Raw genomic sequence first — 20,266 nt, 5'->3', positions numbered from 1 at the left:
GAGGTACCAAGGTGGTTGACCACGTTCTACTGCTTCCAGTCCGGAGGTGCTGGGCACAGTGTCTGCTGCACCACCAGCACCTCTGCCTCAGAGAGGTGCCTCATCAGGGCTACAGAGCAACCTGTGTTGCACTGTGGCCACAAGCAGGATGGGGAGAGAACTATGTGACCTGAGAGTATTTAGTTGAGAGGGTTGATTTGGCTACAGTGGCTCCTTTGTACCTGTACAGGGTCACGGGGACAATGGCCTCCAGGAGGCTGCAGTAGCTGGGGCTGACCCAGACTCCCAGTGTGGGCTCTGGCAGCTGGGTGCAGGAAGGGAAGTGGCGAGAGCAGCTCTGTTAAGGCAAGGTCATAAGCAGCTACAGAAGCAACACCAAGTTTCTCTAGGTAAAAATTTCTCTTCCAAGGACACAGCAAAGCTCTTCAGTTCCTGAAGGTGCCTTTCTTGGGAGGACCAAGCTAAGCCACGTAGAAAGGGAATGTGTGCATTGAGGGTACTTAAGGTCTCAGAAATATGCTTGAGTTGATAAACAACTTGGCCAAATTTTAACATGTGGGGACAGATACCTCCAGAGGTACAAACACTTTTAGCTTCTCAACCCTTTAGATTCTGGCTGAGCAATGTTGATTGAGAGAAGGATTTGGCCATGCTTTATTGCAGCGTTCTGCACTGTTTTTCTTTACATAATTATAAGGGAGATTTCAATATTTTTTTTAAATTATTTTTTTTTCTCCCCTAAAGCAGCTCTCGCATTGAGCAACAAGCAGGGGAAGTGTTCTAACAGATTTTTGCATGACAAAACCTGAATGGAAGAGAGATCCAAAATGACAGTGTGTTTCAAGCAGGTGGTGAAATACATTCCATCAACTGAGGGGGAAGAAATACAAAGAGTGAAGATTGCTAGCCAAGCTCCAGACTCTTCAAGTCCTGAAAGGTAAATGGCCTGAGCCTGTGTAATATTAAGGCAAAGTGACATGAAAGGCACATTGCTGAGCTAATGGTGGGCTCAGATATCCCAAGAGTAGAGCACACCTGTTCTTACTGTAAAGGATAAGAGAGGGAGGGAAGTCACAACCCAAACGTTTCCCACCCATGGCCCCTATGGGCACTGCCTCTGTGTGATGTTTATCCCTGCCTGCAGCTGGATGTGGCTGACCAGGATGGGTGTAGCTTGCCTGTAGTCCGTGACAGTGACACTAGGTGCTCACCCCATGTGCTTTTGTATCATGTTTTCCTTTAACTCCTTCAGCTCTTAACAAATCTGGAAGTGGAGTCTCTTCTCTTGAGCCTTCCTTGTATTCTCTGTATGTTTTTCCTAGTTTTCCAAAAATTGCAGTAGTTTGGATGGGGAGAGAAATATTTATGAATCTCCACCAATTATTTCTCTTCTTTTAAAGTTCTTGCTGTCAGTGAGAGGCCTTGACTCTGACAGACCATGTCTGTGGATGATGAAGTGATGCAGCATTGCGCTCTTGAGTACAGAAGTGCCACCTCCTGGAATGCTTGGGTACCTTCAGACCTTCAGTGGTTGGACTTGGGCTGCTGCAGCAAGCGTCGCAGCTGAGCTTATGTGTTCTTGAAAGTACATCCTACAGCCGCGTGTGAAAGGTAAATACTGCATCCCGAGCTTGGCCCTTCCACCGGGAGCTTTGTGGTGAGCACTGTTCCATGGGAATAGCGCTGTCGGCGTCGCCTCCTGGGGCAGCTGGAGCAGCCCGGGCGAGCAGTGGCCACCCCGGCATTGCTGAGCAGCCTCCCCGGAGCTGCCGGCGGGCGCGGCACAGGGACGGGGCGGAGCGGGAGCCTCGTAAGGCGGCTGTGCGGGCACCACCATCGCTCCTCGTTAGTATAGTGGTGAGTATCCCCGCCTGTCACGCGGGAGACCGGGGTTCGATTCCCCGACGGGGAGAGCGTTCCGCTTTTTTTTCTCCGCCTGGGGGCGGTCGGTATTTATCCCGCAGCCCGTGCGGGGACGGAGCCGGGGCAGCTGCGGGAGCGGGGGCTGGATCCGCCGCCCCGGCCCTTGGCAGGATGCTCAGGGAGCAGATCAGAACAGAAGCCCTCGGGGTGCTGTGCTATGAATACTGCGGAACAGAGTTTTCCTCTCAGTGAATTTCTGATTTGGCTGCCTCAGGTGCCTATTCTAGAAGGAATTTAACCTTAATTTTAAGAAATCATTACGTTATGACAACCCTGGATAACCTGTAAGACACCCTGTTGCCGCAGGTTGGTACCCGATGCTGAGCATGTCCCCCCCGCAGCAGCAGCACTTTTAAAGGTGCTGGAGCTGCACACCCAGGCTGGGGCAGCTGCAGGGCCTGCTCGTGGGGAGGGGCTGGGCAGCAGACACCCTCCCAGGCACAGGCCTCTTGGGAAATGCCTCTGGTAACTTTCAGGGAGAGTTATCTGACAACTGGTGCAGAAAAAAATAAGTTTCTGGATAAGCAAGAGTTTGTCTGATTGGTTGTTTTGCTCCAAGCAACCTGTTTGCAATAGGAGTTACAGCTCAAACTGCAGCTTCTTCCCGACCATCTGCATGGCCTTCATCTACACTTGCAGAGGTTCATCTAGCTCTTCCAGAGCAAGGAAATCCAAACCTGCTTCAATCACCACTTAGAGATCACCTGTCAGCTTGTGCCAGCTTCTGCAACTCTTTCTCCTACAAGTGGTGGCTGGTTCCAGGTGGGCTTCTCTGTGAAGTTGAAACCACTGAAGAAGTCAATCTATTTCAGCTGAGTTTCATTTAAGTACGTTAAATCTGCTACCTGAAAGGTGAAAGACTGCAGCAGACAATACCTTCCATGAATAGACATAAAGTTGGGGTTACACTTCACTGGCTCTCATGTTTAGAACACACAGTTTAATACAAAAAAATCAACAACTTGTGTCAGAATGACTCCTAATGGCACAATAAGGCTTTTGGTCACTCCTGGCAATATCTGATTAACAAATCTCTGGTCTCTAGTCACTTTAGTTACTGGACTGTAGGATTTGGAACAGATTTTTCCAAATGAGGGTGTAAGGAAAATACTAAAATAAATGTCCCACCTACAAGCCTCCTGCCCAGTCTCTCCAGCTCATGCTGATGGGAAGTGTTGCTGGAGGAAAAAAAAACCTACAGTGCTTTTAGAGAGACTTAACAGCCCTTTGAACAGATATGAAACTAAACATGTTGAAATAACACTTCTCACTTACATGTTTACTTGAAATACAAATCTAGTTTATAGTATCATTCATTATTTCATTTAAATGCCTATGTTCTCTGAAGAAATATGAGACTGCTGTCCTACTTTCACACACAGCACAACAGTATTTTACTCCAAGTGAATTATCTCTTTCAGGCTCTAGTAACCTGCTTCTCAGCTCTTCATTCTCTGTCTTTAGAGACACAGTGACCCTCCTGAGCTGTCCATTTTCAGCCTGGCATAGGCTTACAGATGTATCATTCTGAGACTATGAAAATTAAAGTTGGGTTTTTTTGGGGCACAATATTATCCTTTTAGAGCATTTCCTGGGAATCTGAGAGCACCTTATCTTAAAAATAAATTAAAGAAATAATTTGTTCAGCAGCAGGACTCACCCTTCCCTGCTACTTGGCTCTGGATAGTCTTTAGGTAAACTGCTGGAAAGCATACCTTCATTTTTTAAACACTGAAGTGCTTCCTTGAATGTGGGCCTGGCCCAGCTGGAGCTTGGCACTTCTCAAAGAAGAATGCAAATCCTTCAACTTGAACGCATTATTTGTCCAGCACTTGCAAGGCTTCTCTGATGTGCATAAACAGGCTGAAAAAGCTGAGGGAGGTGCCACAGGTATCTATGGGCTCTTCTGTAACCCTGGGCCATGTGCATCTCTCCTCCCCACAAACCCTGTCCTTGGCAGGCTGATGAAGTGAAAGTTTCAAGTGAAACAGCTCAAACAAGATTCTTTTTTAATGATTTAGGCTTAACAAAACCTCCCTTGAGCCTCTCGATTGCTTCCACAAAACCTGCTGTTGGTTCTTCTAACTCATCTGTGGTCACCTTCAGCCCTGGTGCTATTATTACAGCAGGTCTGTGTTCCTTCAGCCCAGCAGCAACCCCAGCCCTAGCTAATACCTTTCCTTCTAGGGCAGCAGCTCCGGCCCTCGGGCACATCCCGCGGGGCTGCTTCCCGCTGGGTGCGGGAGCTGGGGGAGTGCCTCCAGCTGGTGCCTGCATTGCGATGTTTGCACTAGGCCAGCTGAACAGCAAAACATTGAGTTCAGTGCACTCTCACTGCTTGATGTTTTTATCATTTGAGGCTTGAGACAACTTGTAAATACTTAAAATAGCATGAAAATCCCTCTGCTGGCAGAGGCTCCCAGACTTAGTGCAAGCTGTTCTCCTGCTGTAAAAGCTTCCTGTGTTCCACTGAACAAATATGGTAAAGCCAAACTGTAAATAACCAAACCTATCCTGATAACCTGACAGTTATCACATAAAAGGAAATCCATAACTTCAGAAATGTAAGAATTGAGGAGCAACCAACTCTCCATCAAGTGAATACCTTGGCTTCAGTGAGCTCCTGTGATGCCACTGATGTCCACAATTATTCTACAGAGGTACTAAATGAATCTTTGTCTATATAAACTACAAATAATTACATTATTGCTAGGTTCTGTACATTAGGAATGTAATGTGTAACAAACTGGAAGACTTTTCTGAGTGAAAGAAGAAGAAAGCAAGGAGAAGGGTTATGGGAAGCAGGAGAGCATCTGCTGCTGAGCTCAGCTCAGCTGTGGGATCAACAGCTCATCCTGGTGCCTTATATAGCCAATCCTAACCTTTTGGATGAACACACCTCTTCTTGAGGGGGAAAGAAGGGATGTTGTTGTTGATATTTGTAATGGAGGAACACTACTGGGGGTAAGAGATGTACAGGCTGCTTTTAGCATCATGCTTTTTGTGAAGAACACTATGGATGATAGACAGCAGATTTGGTCTGGGTGTGAACATTAACTAGAGATATCTGGCCTAGTTGTAACTTCCCTCTGCTAGTGAAACCTCTCCCTTGGCATGGTCTGTTTGGGAAATGACAGCTTTAGCTGTTAGACTAGAGATGGGAAGGAATTCTCTTAGGTTGGTATCCAGCAGTTGAGATGGGCAAATTTTGTACGTAAATAAAAACCAGACAACCTTAGCTGTTAGGTCTTTTTTTTTTTTTTTTTTTTTCCCTTATAGTATGCACATGCTTGCACACCTCTTTAAATATTTCTGAGAGAAAGCTGCAGTATCCAAACACATGGTTAGCAGCTACAGCCAGCTCAAGCTAAAACATCACATATACAGTCTCTTTCAGGCGCAGATGAAATCCAGATGCACAAATGCTCGAGTTCTCCACAAGGGATATGGTAAATGGTACATAAAAACAACTGTTTCTTGGCCTTTAGTGCTGTGGACAGGTCCAGATTATTTTTGCAGTGACTCTTACAACTAGTTGTTGGGGATTTTTTTGCTCAAATCTGTTGTTTTACCATTCTGGATAATTTAAAACTGCCTAAGTTTCCTAAACACACCTGCTGAGTAAGGATGTTTGCTTCATCTCAAAATGGCTTGATGTTTCAGGAAATGTTTTGGCCCTTGTAGGAGTCCCAAGGTGGAGATGTGAATGTGAGAAGCTTCTAGGAATGTGGAGCAACTTTGCTGCTTTTTCCTTCCCACAGATTTATTTTTAGCACAACTGATGTTTAAGCCCAGGGAAAAAAAACAGGAGGTACTTTAGATCCTTTATATGCATAGTCTGACTGTTCATTCTTGATTATTTTGGCTTTATGAAGCAGATTTTCTTTTTTACAGCTGTGCTACCTCCATGAAATTGCAGATGACTCTCACAGACTCATTAAGCATCAAGGAAAAAAATGAAAGGAAGTAAAGGGAGTTTAGTGCAGTGCTGCAGGAGCCTGCCAGCATGGCTGTGCCCGGACTGCTCAGAGCCACCAGGCCCCAAGGTCATGCTGTGCTTGCTGTCCCCATGCAGGGGGGCTGCCTGGGGAGATGGCTGAGCAGCCCCTGCCCTCACGCCGGCAGCACCAGGGCTGCACCGCGCTGCTGCCAGCGGCTCAGGGCGCCTTACGCCTCTGGGAGAAAAGCTGCCTCGGGGAGGAGGTGTGTCCGTGCTGACCAGCATTGCTTCGTTCTGCCCCGGTAAAACTCTCAGGACTTTTTCTCGTCAGCAGAAGAAAAACTACACTTCCCCAGGGTCAGGCTTGAAGCAGAGCTCTGCAGGTGGCAACAAATGCATTTAACAGCTTTTTAATATGGAAAAGCTCTGGGTTTGGTTAGAAGCATGGCCAGCATAACTACAGTGGGAGGTGACATTAAATGTGTCAAGCAAACCAAAATGAACATAATGTTGTTTCCAAGCAGCAGCCAAGTCTCAGGGCTGTGGGTTGCCCCCAGCTGCTGTGGGCCCAGTGGCAAGGAGCTCGGCTTTGCCCTTGGTGGGCTCAGGATATCTCCTGTCCCCCCCCCAACAGCTCTCCAGGCACTGGGACAGAAACCAGCCTCTTGCACAAACTGTGGTAGGTATCTCTGCCAGCACTCTTCAGATGGCTGCTTATATTGGTGTTAAACCTAAATGCCTTCATCCCATTAAGTCTCATCTTTGTGGAAGGGTTATTCCCTGTAATGCATCCTGAGCATGACCAGGGAGGTGTCTGCAAACCATCCTGTGCAGGATGAGCTTGCTGCTTCCAGCCTTTCCTTGGCAGGAAGGAATGGGGAATGGCTGCTTGCACAGCCCAGACACCCCCACAGTTATAGCCAAGGATTGCATTTGTCCAAAGCCCCTAGTGACTTTTTAAAAATGGAAGCATATACTCAGTGCTTTATCATTATACTAACTCCAAGTGTCTTACAAATGCCAAAAAAATCAGCTATGCATGTAAGTTTGTTGTGTCAAATGCATTCATTACATGTGGCTGAGAACTACCCAGTTTGAAGCGTGCAGCAGCTCTGAGGAGGGGATGGCCCAGTGCAGTCCCTCTGCCTGTCATCAGCTGCACCTCCAGACCTCAGATTTCCTTCTGCTGGGGACAATAATGAAGTCTAAATCAGAATGCAGGCTTGCAGCATCAGTCCACAACATAAGGACTTAACTCTAAAAGACTCCCATGGTGCTCTCAGACCTCCACTGGATGCATCTGTGTGCTCGTTGTGGAGCATCCAGCTGTGGGGGTTTGGTGATTTATCAGCTGAGGTACAGACAAGCGTGTGTGTCAGTGATGTGAGTGCTGGAGCAGCCCAGTGAGTACTGCTGTGCACTGAGCTTGCTTCAACCAATGCCAACAAAACTTAGTCCTGTGAGTTATCAGACCCAAACCTGCTGCCAGAAATAGGTATGGTGGATGTGTAAAGCCCATATGTAAATCTAGCAGTCATTCAGTTTATTTCTCCATCAATTTATTTTCTTTTTCCTGACAGATTTTGCCAAGGAGCTTCACCAATGTGGAGCTACACAGTGAGTATTTGCTTTTTGTCCATGCACAGAGGCTTCTATTATAAAACTGTTTCATTCTCATGTCTGAAATGGGGAGAGAACCTAAATTTAATTATTGGATGTGCCTCTACTTCTTCCACCACACTTCTATATGAATATATTTATGCAGGCACCATGTTAAAAGCATGTCATTGAATGGGTTGTGTGGCAGAGAACTCCTGTTCACCTCCATCACATCCTCCTGTCTTGAAAGCTCTGCCCAGGCAGTGTCAGTCAGATTTTGGAGTTTGCTCTTACCACAAAGAGAGAGCCCAGGGAGCGTTGTGAAGAGGTGTTTGGAGAGAGCTGTGGTGCCTGGGAAGATGGTTTCCCTGTGTCTTATTATGTCTGTGCCAGCCTGTGTCTGTGTAGGTAAAATAAGGCTGCAGGGCCTGAGTGTTACTCACCCCAGGGCAGCACGAGAGGGCAGAGAGGGCAGGGCAGAGGTGCCGTGGGAGCAGTGGCTCTGAGGATGGTCCTCAGGTAACTGATCAGCCTGAGTTCTGCAGATCTCTTCTGCTTGGCCCCTGCACAAAACCTGCAGTCAGGTTAATCCCATAACACGGGAGCAACATCCCACTCCACTCCTAAGACCAGGCTTCTCTGTTCAAAAAAAAAAAAGCACTGAAAAAAAAAACAAAACACCCTAAACCCAACCAAAACCCCCCTAAACCCAACCAAACCCCCCCTAAAACCAACCCAAACCCCCCTAAACCCAACCAAAACCCCCCTAAACCCAACCAAAACCCCCCTAAAACCAACCCAAACCCCCCTAAAACCAACCAAACCCCCCCTAAAACCAACCCAAACCCCCTTAAAGCCAACCAAAACCCCCCTAAACCCAACGAAAACCCCCCTAAAACCAACCCAAACCCCCCTAAACCCAACCAAAACCCCCCTAAACCCAGCCCAAACCCCCCTAAAACCAACCAAAACCCCCCTAAACCCAACCAAAACCCCCCTAAACCCAGCCCAAACCCCCCTAAAACCAACCCAACCCCCCCTAAACCCAACCAAAAAACCCCACCACAACACAGCCGGTCCCAAACAACCAGCAACCCACCGGGACGAGGCGGCAGGCACAGCCTGCCAGACGGACACTGAGCTGTCACACAGATGGTTAACGCCAAGGTGCAGTGCTCCCAAAACAGGAGTAGCTCTTTGTTTACCGCCCCGGGCGGCAGGGAAGGGCTGTGTTTATATGCGGGGCGAGCCTCAGCGCGGCTCCACAGCCGGGACGCGGGGCCGGGCCCGCCGGGCAGCGGTGCTACCTGCTTGGGCTGGCCCCGTTCCAGCCCCGCTGCGGGAGCCAAACGCTGCGGAAAATGGGCTTGCCTCGGCCCTGAGGTGCTGCAGCGGCTCATCCCGGAGCGGGGATCCCCGAGAAGGGATGTTGGCGCCGGGGCAGCCCCGCCTGAGGCGCTGCCGCAGCCACCAGCCGGCGGGCTCCTCGGGCCGGGCCTGGGCCGGCTTCTGGAAGAACGCCAGGGAAAAACGCCTCGCAGGTCAGTCCCAAGGCATCTGTGGTCCCGTGTGCTGTGTGAACTGAGCCCCGGGGCCGTGGCCTTGATCAGGGAATGAAAACCTGTCCGCTTTTTTTTTTTTTTCCCCGTTTTTAAATGCTTTTCACGCCGCTGCCTGGCGCGGTGCCGGGGTGTCGGCCCAGGGCCCGGCCTTTGCCTCCCTGGCTTTGCCCCTGGGTGGGGCTAAGCGGGTACAGAGCTGAGGGCTTTCAGATTCATCTCTGCTTTTATTTCTAGCTTTCAGGATTTCTGCTCGTTGTCTTGACTGGGTTTTTGTAGAGGTTTGGCGGCATGGAGGAGTCCTTCAGCCGCGCAGGGCCCAGCGGGCTCTCCTCACGGCGCGCTGTACGGACAGGCCCAGAAATAAGCTTGAGGGAGTAAAACGAAGGGATATCCCCCTAGATGCCAGCTTTTGGGTAGCAACGCGTAAAAAAAACACCTCAGTACAATACAGCAAAAAATAACTTCTGAGAAACTCGTTGTTTCAGACAGGCAAACGTGCTGCTTGGGGAGGGAAGTGAGAGCGTTGCGTGGCAGGATGAAATCAGCAGTTCTGGAGCACACGGTAAACAAAACATCCAGAGCTGCTGGAAGGACATTGGGGGACTTCAGTCCTGGTGTACTGTGGTAAAAATACATGTGTTCTCAGGAGCAGTGAGGAATACTAGGTAGGTGAATATACGGGGTTTCTTTCAGAGCTCTGATTTCAGTTCTGGCAGATTTTCAGAGTGAAGCTGATCAGAAATTCTGGATAAACCCAAGTGTGATGGAGCTAAACCTTTCCAGATCATCTCTGAGTGCACCAAGTAGTGTCCTGTTAACGGCTATTGCAGACAACCAGCACTAGAAGGCAGTGCTGAGGTTATTTTTAAGTCGAGCTCTGAAGTTTTTAGTACCCACGGGTGGGGGGGCGATGGGGGAGAGAAAGAATATTCCGTTACTGAGCTTTTGCCTGCACTGACTGCAGTAGGAGCCAGTTTGAAGTAAGACCAAACAGGGAACTCATATACCAGGTCCTGTTTTCTTTCTGCTGCCATTTTTTGGAGGTTTGTGGTATATTGCATAGTGAAATCGCATGGAAACATTGCAACTGTAGAACATTATATATATGTGTGTATTGTTTATTTGTCTGGAACCGAGATCTTCTTGACCTTGACAGATACAAATGCATGGCAGAAATCCTTAGAAATAGTTTATTTCCCTGGATACATAATCAGCCTTCAGGATCACAGTTCATTGAAATTCAGGGTTTCTCAGAAAGAAGTTGTAAAATAGTAATGCTGTTCTTAGTTGGAAAATATACACACATACATTGAGAGAAATAGTGTATCAAAAGGTGTTTTGCTGTAGAAAATAACCATTGAAAAATTAGAAACTCTTTGAACAGTTTCCTATGAAAAAGTGCATTCCTCTGACTGAACTGCCTGTCTCTGCTGGAGTGACACAATTTATGTGATTCTGAAAAAGCCAAGCTGTAGCTATCTTAAAAATCCATAGAGATTGTCTCTTATTCTAAATACGAATGGGCTTTTGGCAACCTGGATCTCTGCTCTTTAAGGTATTTTAATTCTGCTGAGCCTTTCATGACAGCTGTTCTGGGCACTCACCTGGCCAAAGCTGCTCCCTGGGCAGTAGCAAGTACCCCAGAAGCACTTTGTCCTGGGCTGGCACGTGTGCTGCTGCTGCTGGTGGTACAGGTTAGAGCTTCATTTTTTCAAGTTTCTGTAGATATCAAACGTGACTTTTTATTTGTCAGAGGAGAAAAATTATTTTTAATATAGTGTGCTTGATAGACTTACATTAGGGAAAGATGGGGAAAATTAAGCATGACAGGCTCCTTGCTTTGTCAAAGTAGTTCTTCATACTCTAATTGTATTGTTTTCTGCACTACAACAGAGGCATTATAGGTTATTGTGACTGAGTTCAATCATGCCTGAGATATTATTAGTTCTTCTACTTAATGCTGTTAAAAGCAAAGCTAACACCAATAAAGCAACTGCATTCAGTAGAGCAAAAGATACATTTTCTTCTGCCTAATAGGATTGTGTCTGTTCTCTTCTAAGAACAATGTTGTGATTGGGCTTTCCAACAAAGGAATTAGGGAACTCTTCAGTGCGCTTGTGTTTCTGAGACAAAGCAGAGGAGAAGAAAATAAATCCCCAGGAACAGAATCAGACCTGCTCATAGCTGGCTCCCTGGACAGGCTTGAGGGGTGCAGGACGTGACAGCAAGCACAGCCCTGGGGCTGCTCCAGCAAGGGGAGAGCCCAGCAGGGTGCCTGGTGCTGCAGTCACTGCATGCACTGAGGGACACCTCATTTAGAGCCAGGTTTGCTTCTCCATGGGGTTCCTTCCATGGCGTTACCTCCATGGTGTCCCTTCATTGTGTCCCTCCATTGCACCCTGAGGTCTGGGCTGCATGTGGGAAGGGAAAGGAATTCCTGCAGCGAGCCGCACTTACAACCACTTGTTTCTATTTTGGAACATAATATAAACCACACCAAGAGCTTCTGAAGGGGTGACAAGCCAGAGCTTTTTGAAACAAATAACTTTGTGCTAGTCCAACCGCTATGTGGTACAAAGGGTGGGAAGTAAAGGTTTAAGTAGTGTGTTTGGGGCTGGTACCTCTCCTTGTACCCTGGATGGAAGGTTGTGCTCTGTGCTGGAGGTTTCCCAGGTGGCTGCCCTGGGCTCACAGGATCAGAGGGACTGAGATGCCCATCTGCCGTGCTGGGAAGGGTTGGGGGGCCAGGTGCACCCCTTGGCTGTTCTCTCCTTGTCTTTTGAGGGCTCCTTCCAGAACACTGGTTGCTTTGACAAATATTTTGCAGTATTGTCACAAGCGTCCTGGGAGACAGCAGTCTCTCTCCTGCCCAATGCAGCTGTATGTAATTCTAGAAAAAAGAAGCATGACATAGCCTGAGCAGCATCCCTGCCCACTGCTGTGACATGGGGAGTGGCTGGGAGCCAGCACTGGCTGGAGGGGAGGGACCCCTCCAGTTTGTGGGGTTCTGTGTCCCCTTGCCCCAGTGGGACCTGTCCCAGCCCCATCCCTGGGCTAGTGCAGCTCCCTCAGGGCCAGGTGGAGACCCTTATCCCCCTGGCTGTGCTGCCTCTGCACAGCTTGCCTGCAGCACTGAATGCACAGGATCCGCTGCCCAGAATTTGACAGACCCTGAGTGGGGGCAGCTCTCCCACAGGCATCATCAGATGTTGCTTTGCCTTCAAGGGAGGGCACCACAGGCTTTATATTTTCATTGACCTGGTGCTCTCTTCTGCCTTGCCTGTGCAAAACAGAGAGGGTGGTAGTTTTCGCTGTGCCAGCAGCTCTGAAGGTAGCAGAGCTCTGAACATGCCTGGTGGGGGCAGCAGCTCTGAAAGTTTCAGAGCTCTGAACGTGCCTGGTGGGAGCAGCAGAGAGGTGAAACCTGGGCTGGAGATGCTCAGGGTGCTGCAGGAGGCAGGCAACCCTACCCAAGAGTGGGACAAGGCTGTCCCCCACTCACATGGGTCCCTGCCTTCTCTCCCAGCAGTAACCATCCTGCTGAAGTGGCTCCTGGGGCCCTAGCTGGGCAGGGCAGGACTCTCCATGACTGGCTGAGCACATGTGGAAAGACACTCCCTGGACAGCCCATGCTGCTCCTGCCTGTCTCAGCTCAGCACCAAGCACTTCTGACCTGCCCAGCTCTCCCTGAAGAGCATTAGGGCCATGTCCTCTGAGCCTGTTTTTTAGGCACTGTAGGCTGACTTGGCTCCCTATGGGTTGAGATTTCCCCACCTGTCTAGTCTTGCAGTCACCACCAGAGACTTGTGTTGGTGCAAGCCGCCTTCCAAGACATTCCTTCTCTGTCTGTACATATTGGCCACCCATAGCCTGGCCTCTGCTGGTCTTGTGTCTGAGCACACAGCTCTGCTGAGCCCTGCTTTGAGATGAAACATCTTGTGTTGACTTGTTTTGACCTGGGCAACTTTCCAGCACAGACAGTTGCACACCAGTTCTGCTGGGTTCTGAGAAAGCAGCATGAACGTGTTTTTCCTAAATATAAGGGACACAGTATTTACTGCTCTGCACCAGATGCAAGAGGTCTAATAAGGCTGCTTCTCAGCTTGTCCCAGGCTCTGTGAAGAAGAGCAAACGATGGCTACTGGGGCTGAGTCTCCTCCTGGCTGCAGAGCAGGTTTTGGTGTGTACTTGCCTGGAAGCCTTCCAGTAGGAGATGGGAAGGAGACACCATTCACTTTGAGGGGAGTTTCGGCATCTGAGGCCGGGAGCAGCAGGGAAGTGTGATGAATATCAGATAGTGTTCTGCCCCACACAGCTCCCATCCCTTGCAACATGAGCAGCTATCATGGGGCTGACGTGGCATTTGGTGAAGGAACTATAATGTTGTCCTCACCAAAACTTGCTAACTGGAACAACATCTCACCACCTGTAAGTGTTGAGAGAGGCAAATGGCATTCACTGGTATTACAGCATGAGCTTTAGAGTGTTCATACTGAACCAGACTAGGTGGCACCTACCTGGTGTCCTCTACCTAACACTGTCCAGACACAGAGGCATGGAGTGGCTCTAAGCATACAGGAGCACACCTGTATGCAAACAAATACATGACAATACTGCTCCAGTTTAAGATGTGAGGATATGAGCATCAGTGACCCTGAAAAGGGAAAGATGGTACCTGCTCTGCATGTGACAGGGTGGGCAAAATGCTAGCTTGACTTGTGTGCACAAACTCCAGTTGACTTAATGGAGGAGCTGAAAAAGGTTGGTTACTTTTCAGACAACTGTTGCCATTAGTCTCTGGCTGCTGTGCTTAGCCAAATCATTTCAAAAAAGAAATTGGTGAAGTGGATCCTGTTGTCACTGGAGACCACGTAGGAGATCCAGCTCCTGAATTCCTGTGGTTCCTTCTGGCCTTGTCTCCAGCAGTGACAGAGGGGAGAAGCAGGAGCCTGTGGTGCTCCCATAATGCTGTTCCTGTAGAGCTGGGTTGCCAGTGGGGGGAGGGTGAAACTTGGCACTCAGAGGAGCATCAGAAGAAGAAAGTTGATTAAAGGAAAGGCAAAATGGTCACTTTCCCCTGGTGCTCTTTCTGTTCTGTTTCCTTCTCTGATACTAGCACCTACCCAGGCAAACCACTGCTGCCCAAATGGCTGCCATTTGACCTGCCAACTGCACAACTCACTGCAAGCCACACAGAAATGTACTGCTCTGTCTTTGTAAACAGGCTAAAAATACCACGGTGCTATTCCTCCAAGGGCCAGGAGTTCAGAGAGGCTGGGAAGGAAGCTGGGGTCAGGCTGCCTCTGGGGACCAGGCGCAGGCGTCACATGTAGGCGCAGAGCCCTGGGACTTTCCCCTCCAGCTCTGCAGAAACAGAGGCTGACTAAAAGAGACCTGATTGTCAGAATCAGTGCTGGTGTCCTGCCACCCTTGCCCTGGCCACTCTGTGGTGCCAGATCTCCTTGGGGTAGTGTTAATTGTGCAAGAGTGCTAGAGATGTGACTTGGAAAGCCTCAGAGCTGTGTGAGAAGCCCAGTGTGGCAGTGGGGAGCAGCCTGGGCTGGTGGGACTGCTCATAAAGCTTGGCTTTGGTTCTGCTCCTCTTCTTCAGGGTCATTACCTTCTTTCTGTATCACTGCATGTATTGGGTTTGGTGGTGTAGCTGCCACCCCCAGTCAACCAGGGTAACACTGTCTTCTGGACCCCTTTTCTGAAGGGTGCCCTGTGTGATGCTTGTGTCTCCATTTCCCTTGATTCCCGGAGTCAGAAAAGACTGTTCCTTCAGACATCCTATCTCAGAAGCAATTAAAAGCTAATTTCTGTTCCCATCACACCAGTGTAACTTGTTAGTATCCTAACCACATTCTGGTCAGGATAAGCAGGACCTGTGTCTGGGTGTCTCCCTCCACAAATGATGCAGCAACATGTGCCAAATAGAAACCTCATCAGGAGTTCTTTCAGTTCGCTGTATGTGCCTGGCAGCCACAGGGACCTGGAACATTTTTGGATTTTCCTTCGATAGTGCTTAACCTCATTATCTGGTGTGAGACTCTGCAACTCAGGGTTAATCAGTAATTAGTGCTGGTGCCCCATCAGGCATCTGTTGTGTGCTGTGAGCAGCTGAAAACAGAGACCAGGGATCAGATCTGGTCTCTGAGCAATAACAGCCATGGTCTCTGCTGTCATACACTAGCTGGTTTCTCCATTTCAACTGTATTTGTAAGCTTAAACTTCCCCTACTTGAGCTGTGGTGATGGGAGCCTGGAATCAGCTGCTCTCCCTGGGAACTGCTGGGTGCTGGACAGTTAAATGAAGAGGGAATAGGTCCAAAATTGAATGGTGGACAATAACCACACTAAAGCCCGAATATGCTGCTGTCATCCTCTGTTCTCCATCTGCCTGAAAACCCACGGGAACCCCATATCACCCAGCACTCAGGTGGGCTGGTGTGGTGGTGGGTGCTGCCGCTTGCCCACTGGTGTTTGCCCCCTGCAGCCATCCTGCTGTGGGCACTGCCCCCGAGCAGCAGCTCCTGCCACAGTGGCCATGCAGGTTGGGCTGCTCTTACCAGCTGCTGCTCCTCCAGCCAGATGAGTTCGATAGAGGGATGGTTTTAACAAAAATACACTTTGCTGTGTAAGAGTTTCAGTGTAATTTAGCATGGTTTTTTGCCTCTGGCAAAACCCAAGCAGAGTGTCAGGGGTGGCGTCCACACCTTAGTCCTCAGCTGCGTGCTCTGCACTGAGCTCATTCAGCTGGGCCGAGCTCCAGTTTATCGAGGATTTCTCACTTGTCACTCCCGTGCTTCGAGTGCCTCTGCCTGTTCCATTAACCTCCTGCAGCTGATTTAAACCATGTGGATCCTGCATTGATCCCCTGGCGGAATTTCTTGCTGCGGCCCGTCCTGCCCGCACCTGTGGCACTGCCAGACCCCATCCCCGTTGCAGACTCAGCCGCATATGCTGCTGTGGGACGGCAGCCCAAGGGGCTGCTGCCAAATGCAGGGGGAAGGAGAAAGGAAGCGGCTGTCGGATCCCCGCCGGGATGCGAGTTGCGGCTGGAGGGAGCTGTGACCGAGCTGCTCTTTCCCAGGGAGGATTCTCCACCCCGTCCTGGGTGGGATCTCGGCCGTCCTGCTAAAAGCCAAGCAGGCGGGGTTGGAGTTCAGTTGCCCCGGGCAGGACTTGCTTTCTTACAGGGACACAGGAATAATTTCTGCACGGGACACTTGCAGTTCAGTCTCCCCATGGAAGGTGAGAGGAGTTTTATTGTCTTTCTTTGATAATTCTGTTTCTTCAATGCTAGTACCAGAAAACAGGGTGTGAACTGTTTGGGGGGATGGAACACCAAAAGTGTCTGGCTGTTCTCTCGTGGGATGTGCTGCTTCTGTTTGGCTTCGTTCAGACACAAACGAGAAAGTTTTACAGGGATAGATTTTTGTTGTTGTTGTTGTTGTTTAGGAAAAAAAAAAGTAAGAAACTTTGAAATGTAATACTTTAGCATCTGAACATCTCACACAAGGCATTTGGGGACTGCTGCTGGGCGGCGGTTTCTCCTCTAGAGGGTAGCAGCTCCCCGCGGCTGCGGGCTTGGCCGCGGCTCTCCCGAAAGGGCTGGGACATGCTTTGGCGGGGGGTACATGAGTGTGTGCCCACGCGTGTGGTTTGTTTTGGTGTATACGAGGCATTAGTTATGAAATGCCACGTGCTAGAACAAATGGAGGTTTTCGTTTGTTAGATAAAGTCTGTCTCTCGCCGAGGCTGTCAGCCCAGGGCAGGGCATCACGGGCTCCTGACGAGAATCACCTGGACCCTCAGTGCCCAGCACTGAAGTCTGGTCCCTGCCGATGTGCGTGCAGCGAGGGTAGGCAGGAATGAAGCAGGGCGGTGGGCAGCCTGGAAGCCCTGCATCATGCTCCCACTTTTGCCAAAGGCTTGCTTTGTAATGCTGAAAAAATCCTACAGTAACTCTGATGGATCCGTAGGAGGTTATTAAGTGTCAAGATGTCAGATGGTGGCTTTTATTCTATTGCTCCTTGTAAAACATTTTGTATTCTCTGGGCAGGAGGTGGAAGTGTTGCAGTGAATGTTTACAGAAAATGAATTAGTGTCATGTTGTCCCTTCCCAACTACGCTCCCCTGACAGATAGCTGCAGGGGCCGTGGCTGCCCAGCCTCACCACAGCTCTCCTGTGGGCTTTGAGGACAGTTTGCCAGGACCACAGCTGGGAGTAACACTCCATTTCTTGTCCTTTGCCTCTCTATAAAATAAATCAAGCTGAGTTTTCAACCCTCTGTTTGCAGATGCCGTCTGGCCAAGTTTTGAGTCAATTTATTTCTCGTTGCTTTGCGTCACCCTGGCGATGTGCCGAGCAAAAGAGCTGAGAAGAAACACAATTAATTTGCTGCATTCGAGGCTAGGGCTGAGCATCTATCCATCAGTACACAAAGGTCTTCTAGGGAGTGGAAAAAGTATATTTTTTAAGGTAGAAGATTAGTTGTGTTTTGGAAATGAAGAAATTGTTGACATAAGCTAAAAGTCTTAAATGAGGATCACAGAATGGTTTGGGTTGGAAGGGACCTTGAAGATCATCTAATTCCACCCAGCCCTCCTCTGCCTCTTCGCATTTCCCTTGATGCTTCTGGGAAAAGGCAGGACCTTGAGCATGTTTGTGTGGGAAGGGAACTTGGCTTCTCTGGTGAATAAATAATAACAAATAAGTAGCTGGTTTATGCATTAAAACAAAGCCTTATGAAAGGCGAAAGATAAACAAAAGGCCCTGCTGACAGCTTGGTAGGTTTTTACTGTGGTGCCTGATGGCTGCTGGAGCCTGGGCACCACTTGTGGGTCTCAGTTTGGTTCAGTGACCTTAATCATCTGAATCAGGATTGTACTGGCCACCCTGGCTTCAGCTTTCCTGGGTGTGGTACTGCAGACATTGCTGCTGCTTCCATCGTCTTCCAGGAGTGGGGCAGGAGTGGGTGGTTTGCTGGGGACAGGTTTATGGTGGGTGCTCGGGGGGTGGTTATGCCAAGAGGCCAGTGCTCATGTGCTGGACAGCAGCTTCCCACTTCCTTCCCAGCTCTGAACTCTCACACAGGAATGAAGATCCTCTTGAAATCTGATCTTTTTTCTCAGTTTTATTCCTTGCATTTGGCAATTGTTCCTCCCTTCTCTCACAAAGCAGCACAGTAATCAGATGATGTCCCTGACTCATGCTACACAACCTTGCAGGATGGGGCCTTTCTATTTGTCAGACAAAGCCTGTTGATTTAATTTCTGTATCATTATTCAAGGTAATATGTGTCACTGATGATGGTGCATGAAATTGAACAGAGTCTGAAAAAAAGGGTGGTATGTTAAATAAACCTCGCCAAAGGACCGGAAGGAGGTAGAAGTGAATGTGCAATAAGGTTACATGGTGCCATAGCTGCTGCTCCACCTCTCTGGCTGCATGCAGGCCTTCAGCTTCTGGGAAGTGTTGGCAGGGCCACCCAAGCTGGTCAGACACCAGCACATGCTGGGGGACATGGACTGGAGGCCAGGTCAGATAGTGAATGGCCAAACTTGTATCCAACCCCATCTAGCTCCTGTCCCACTGTGCAGCAGCAGCTGTGGCTCTGGAGGTGACATAGGCAGAGCAGTTCACTTGATGGCTACCTGGGATGGGAGGAGGGCAGGACCTTTTCCAACTAGTGCAAGGAAGGTGAGAGCTGTCTGCTGAGGTGGATATACTGTCCTTTCACTAGTGCATCTTGGCCTAAGCAGAAGCAGCTCTGTCATACTTGCCGTTACACATAAATACATAATTATGCATCAAGATGCATCTGTAGAGTGTGTAATAAAGCAGATACATCTGTGGCTGTTTGACAAGGGACTGTGCAAAAGACCTGTCAAACACAGCTCTCTCTAGATGTCAGTGTCCTTGGGTTTGTGGTGAAGTACCCAGAAGTGTTGCTGGCACTGGGCACTCCCACCCAACACACCCAGAGCCTCTGCAGAGCTGTTCCCTAAAGTCCCTCTGTTGGACTGAAGCACCTAAGTTGATCTTTATGTCCATTATTTTCTTCTTGAGCATTTCAGAAACATTTTTAGGTTTCATATGTCATTCAGCAAAGTCAGAGAAACCAAGAGGTGAAGCAAGAGGTTCACCTGCTGCCAGCCTGCAGGGCTGACTCTGGTGAGACCCCTCCCCAGCAGGTATCCTGTGGCCCTTCTCCCACTACAGCAAATGGCAAACTCTCGTTAGCTCCATTAATTTAGCAGGAGCACAGCAGCTGTGCTTCAAAAGCTGTTGCTCTAAGGGACACCTTTTGCCATCTGTCCCGTTCACACCAGCACGAGGCCATGGGAGGCCAGAGTCTGTGCAGCTGTCTGCTGCTGACCTCTGCCGAAACCGTGTCAAACAGCTATTTATAGGCATGCAGGAAACCCCACTGGACCTTGTACTTCCTCTCCCATCTGAATCTCTCACCAGCTTGGCAGTGCAGGGAGCATTCATTTTGTGTGCTTTTTCATTGGACGTTGTGCTGAGCAGTAGTAGAAGATGTACATGGTCAGGCTTTGGCAGGCTGGTGACAAGAAAGGCAAGTCATCTTCTAAAATTGTTACGGTTTTATAAAAAGGTATATTTTTGTTAAAAGACTAGAAGTCCTTGTGTAAGGGACGTCAGGCAGCCGCAGGTGTGCTGGAAGGGGAGACAGGGCTCGAGCAGTGTGAGTGCAGGAAGGGACCCCCTGGATCCCAAACAGCCTGTGCCCTCTTTCTCCTCCCACCAGAACAGATCTGGGGACCTTCATACACAGCAGAGCACTTGCTAGCCCAGGTGTCCCAGAGCCTGCGGGGGGAGCACCCTGAGGTGGTACGTGCATGAGAAGTAGCCTTACATTTCTGAACAGCAGCTGCACACCAACCCCAGCTCACACGCTTTCCTTGAACTGCTTCCAGATTGATAGGACATTAAACAAAGAAGAGCTGGGAGAAATTTAAATTACAGCTTGTGACCTGAATGTCAGACATTGTGCTGCACATACACCAAGGAGCATGTTTTCTCTGCAACAGACAAGATGGATGGGGTATAGCTTGCTGCTATTAATTTTCACCACATGAATCTTTCTGACCAGTAACACATTATCATTTTGCTTTGTCTGGGATTGCCTTTTTTTTTTCCCTGCTCCCATGGCACCAGTCCAGAATACGTACAAATCTTATTCAGTCTTTATCATTCCCACCTGCAGTAACTA

General features: G+C 49.1%; 1 protein-coding gene and 1 non-coding gene across 2 annotated transcripts in view; both read left to right on the top strand.

Moving 5' to 3' along the window:
- Positions 1 to 1,840: 1,840 nt before the first annotated feature.
- On the top strand, positions 1,841 to 1,912 carry TRNAD-GUC (transfer RNA aspartic acid (anticodon GUC)). The gene has a single exon. It is a non-coding gene; the product is annotated as a tRNA-Asp (tRNA).
- Positions 1,913 to 16,216: 14,304 nt separating this feature from the next.
- The window catches only part of LOC127390112 (rho GTPase-activating protein 7-like), a 39,804-nt gene continuing 35,754 nt past the window's right edge, over positions 16,217 to 20,266 (top strand). The window contains exon 1 of the mRNA XM_051631309.1: positions 16,217 to 16,277. Coding sequence (XP_051487269.1) covers positions 16,271 to 16,277 — 7 coding nt within the window. The 5' untranslated portion in view covers positions 16,217 to 16,270. The remainder of the gene's footprint in view (positions 16,278 to 20,266) is intronic.

Source organism: Apus apus, chromosome 13 (assembly GCF_020740795.1).
Source record: "Apus apus isolate bApuApu2 chromosome 13, bApuApu2.pri.cur, whole genome shotgun sequence".
NCBI lineage: Eukaryota > Metazoa > Chordata > Aves > Apodiformes > Apodidae > Apus > Apus apus.
The sequence above is the reverse complement of the archived record's forward strand: the minus strand, read 5'-3'. Positions and strand labels throughout refer to the sequence as shown.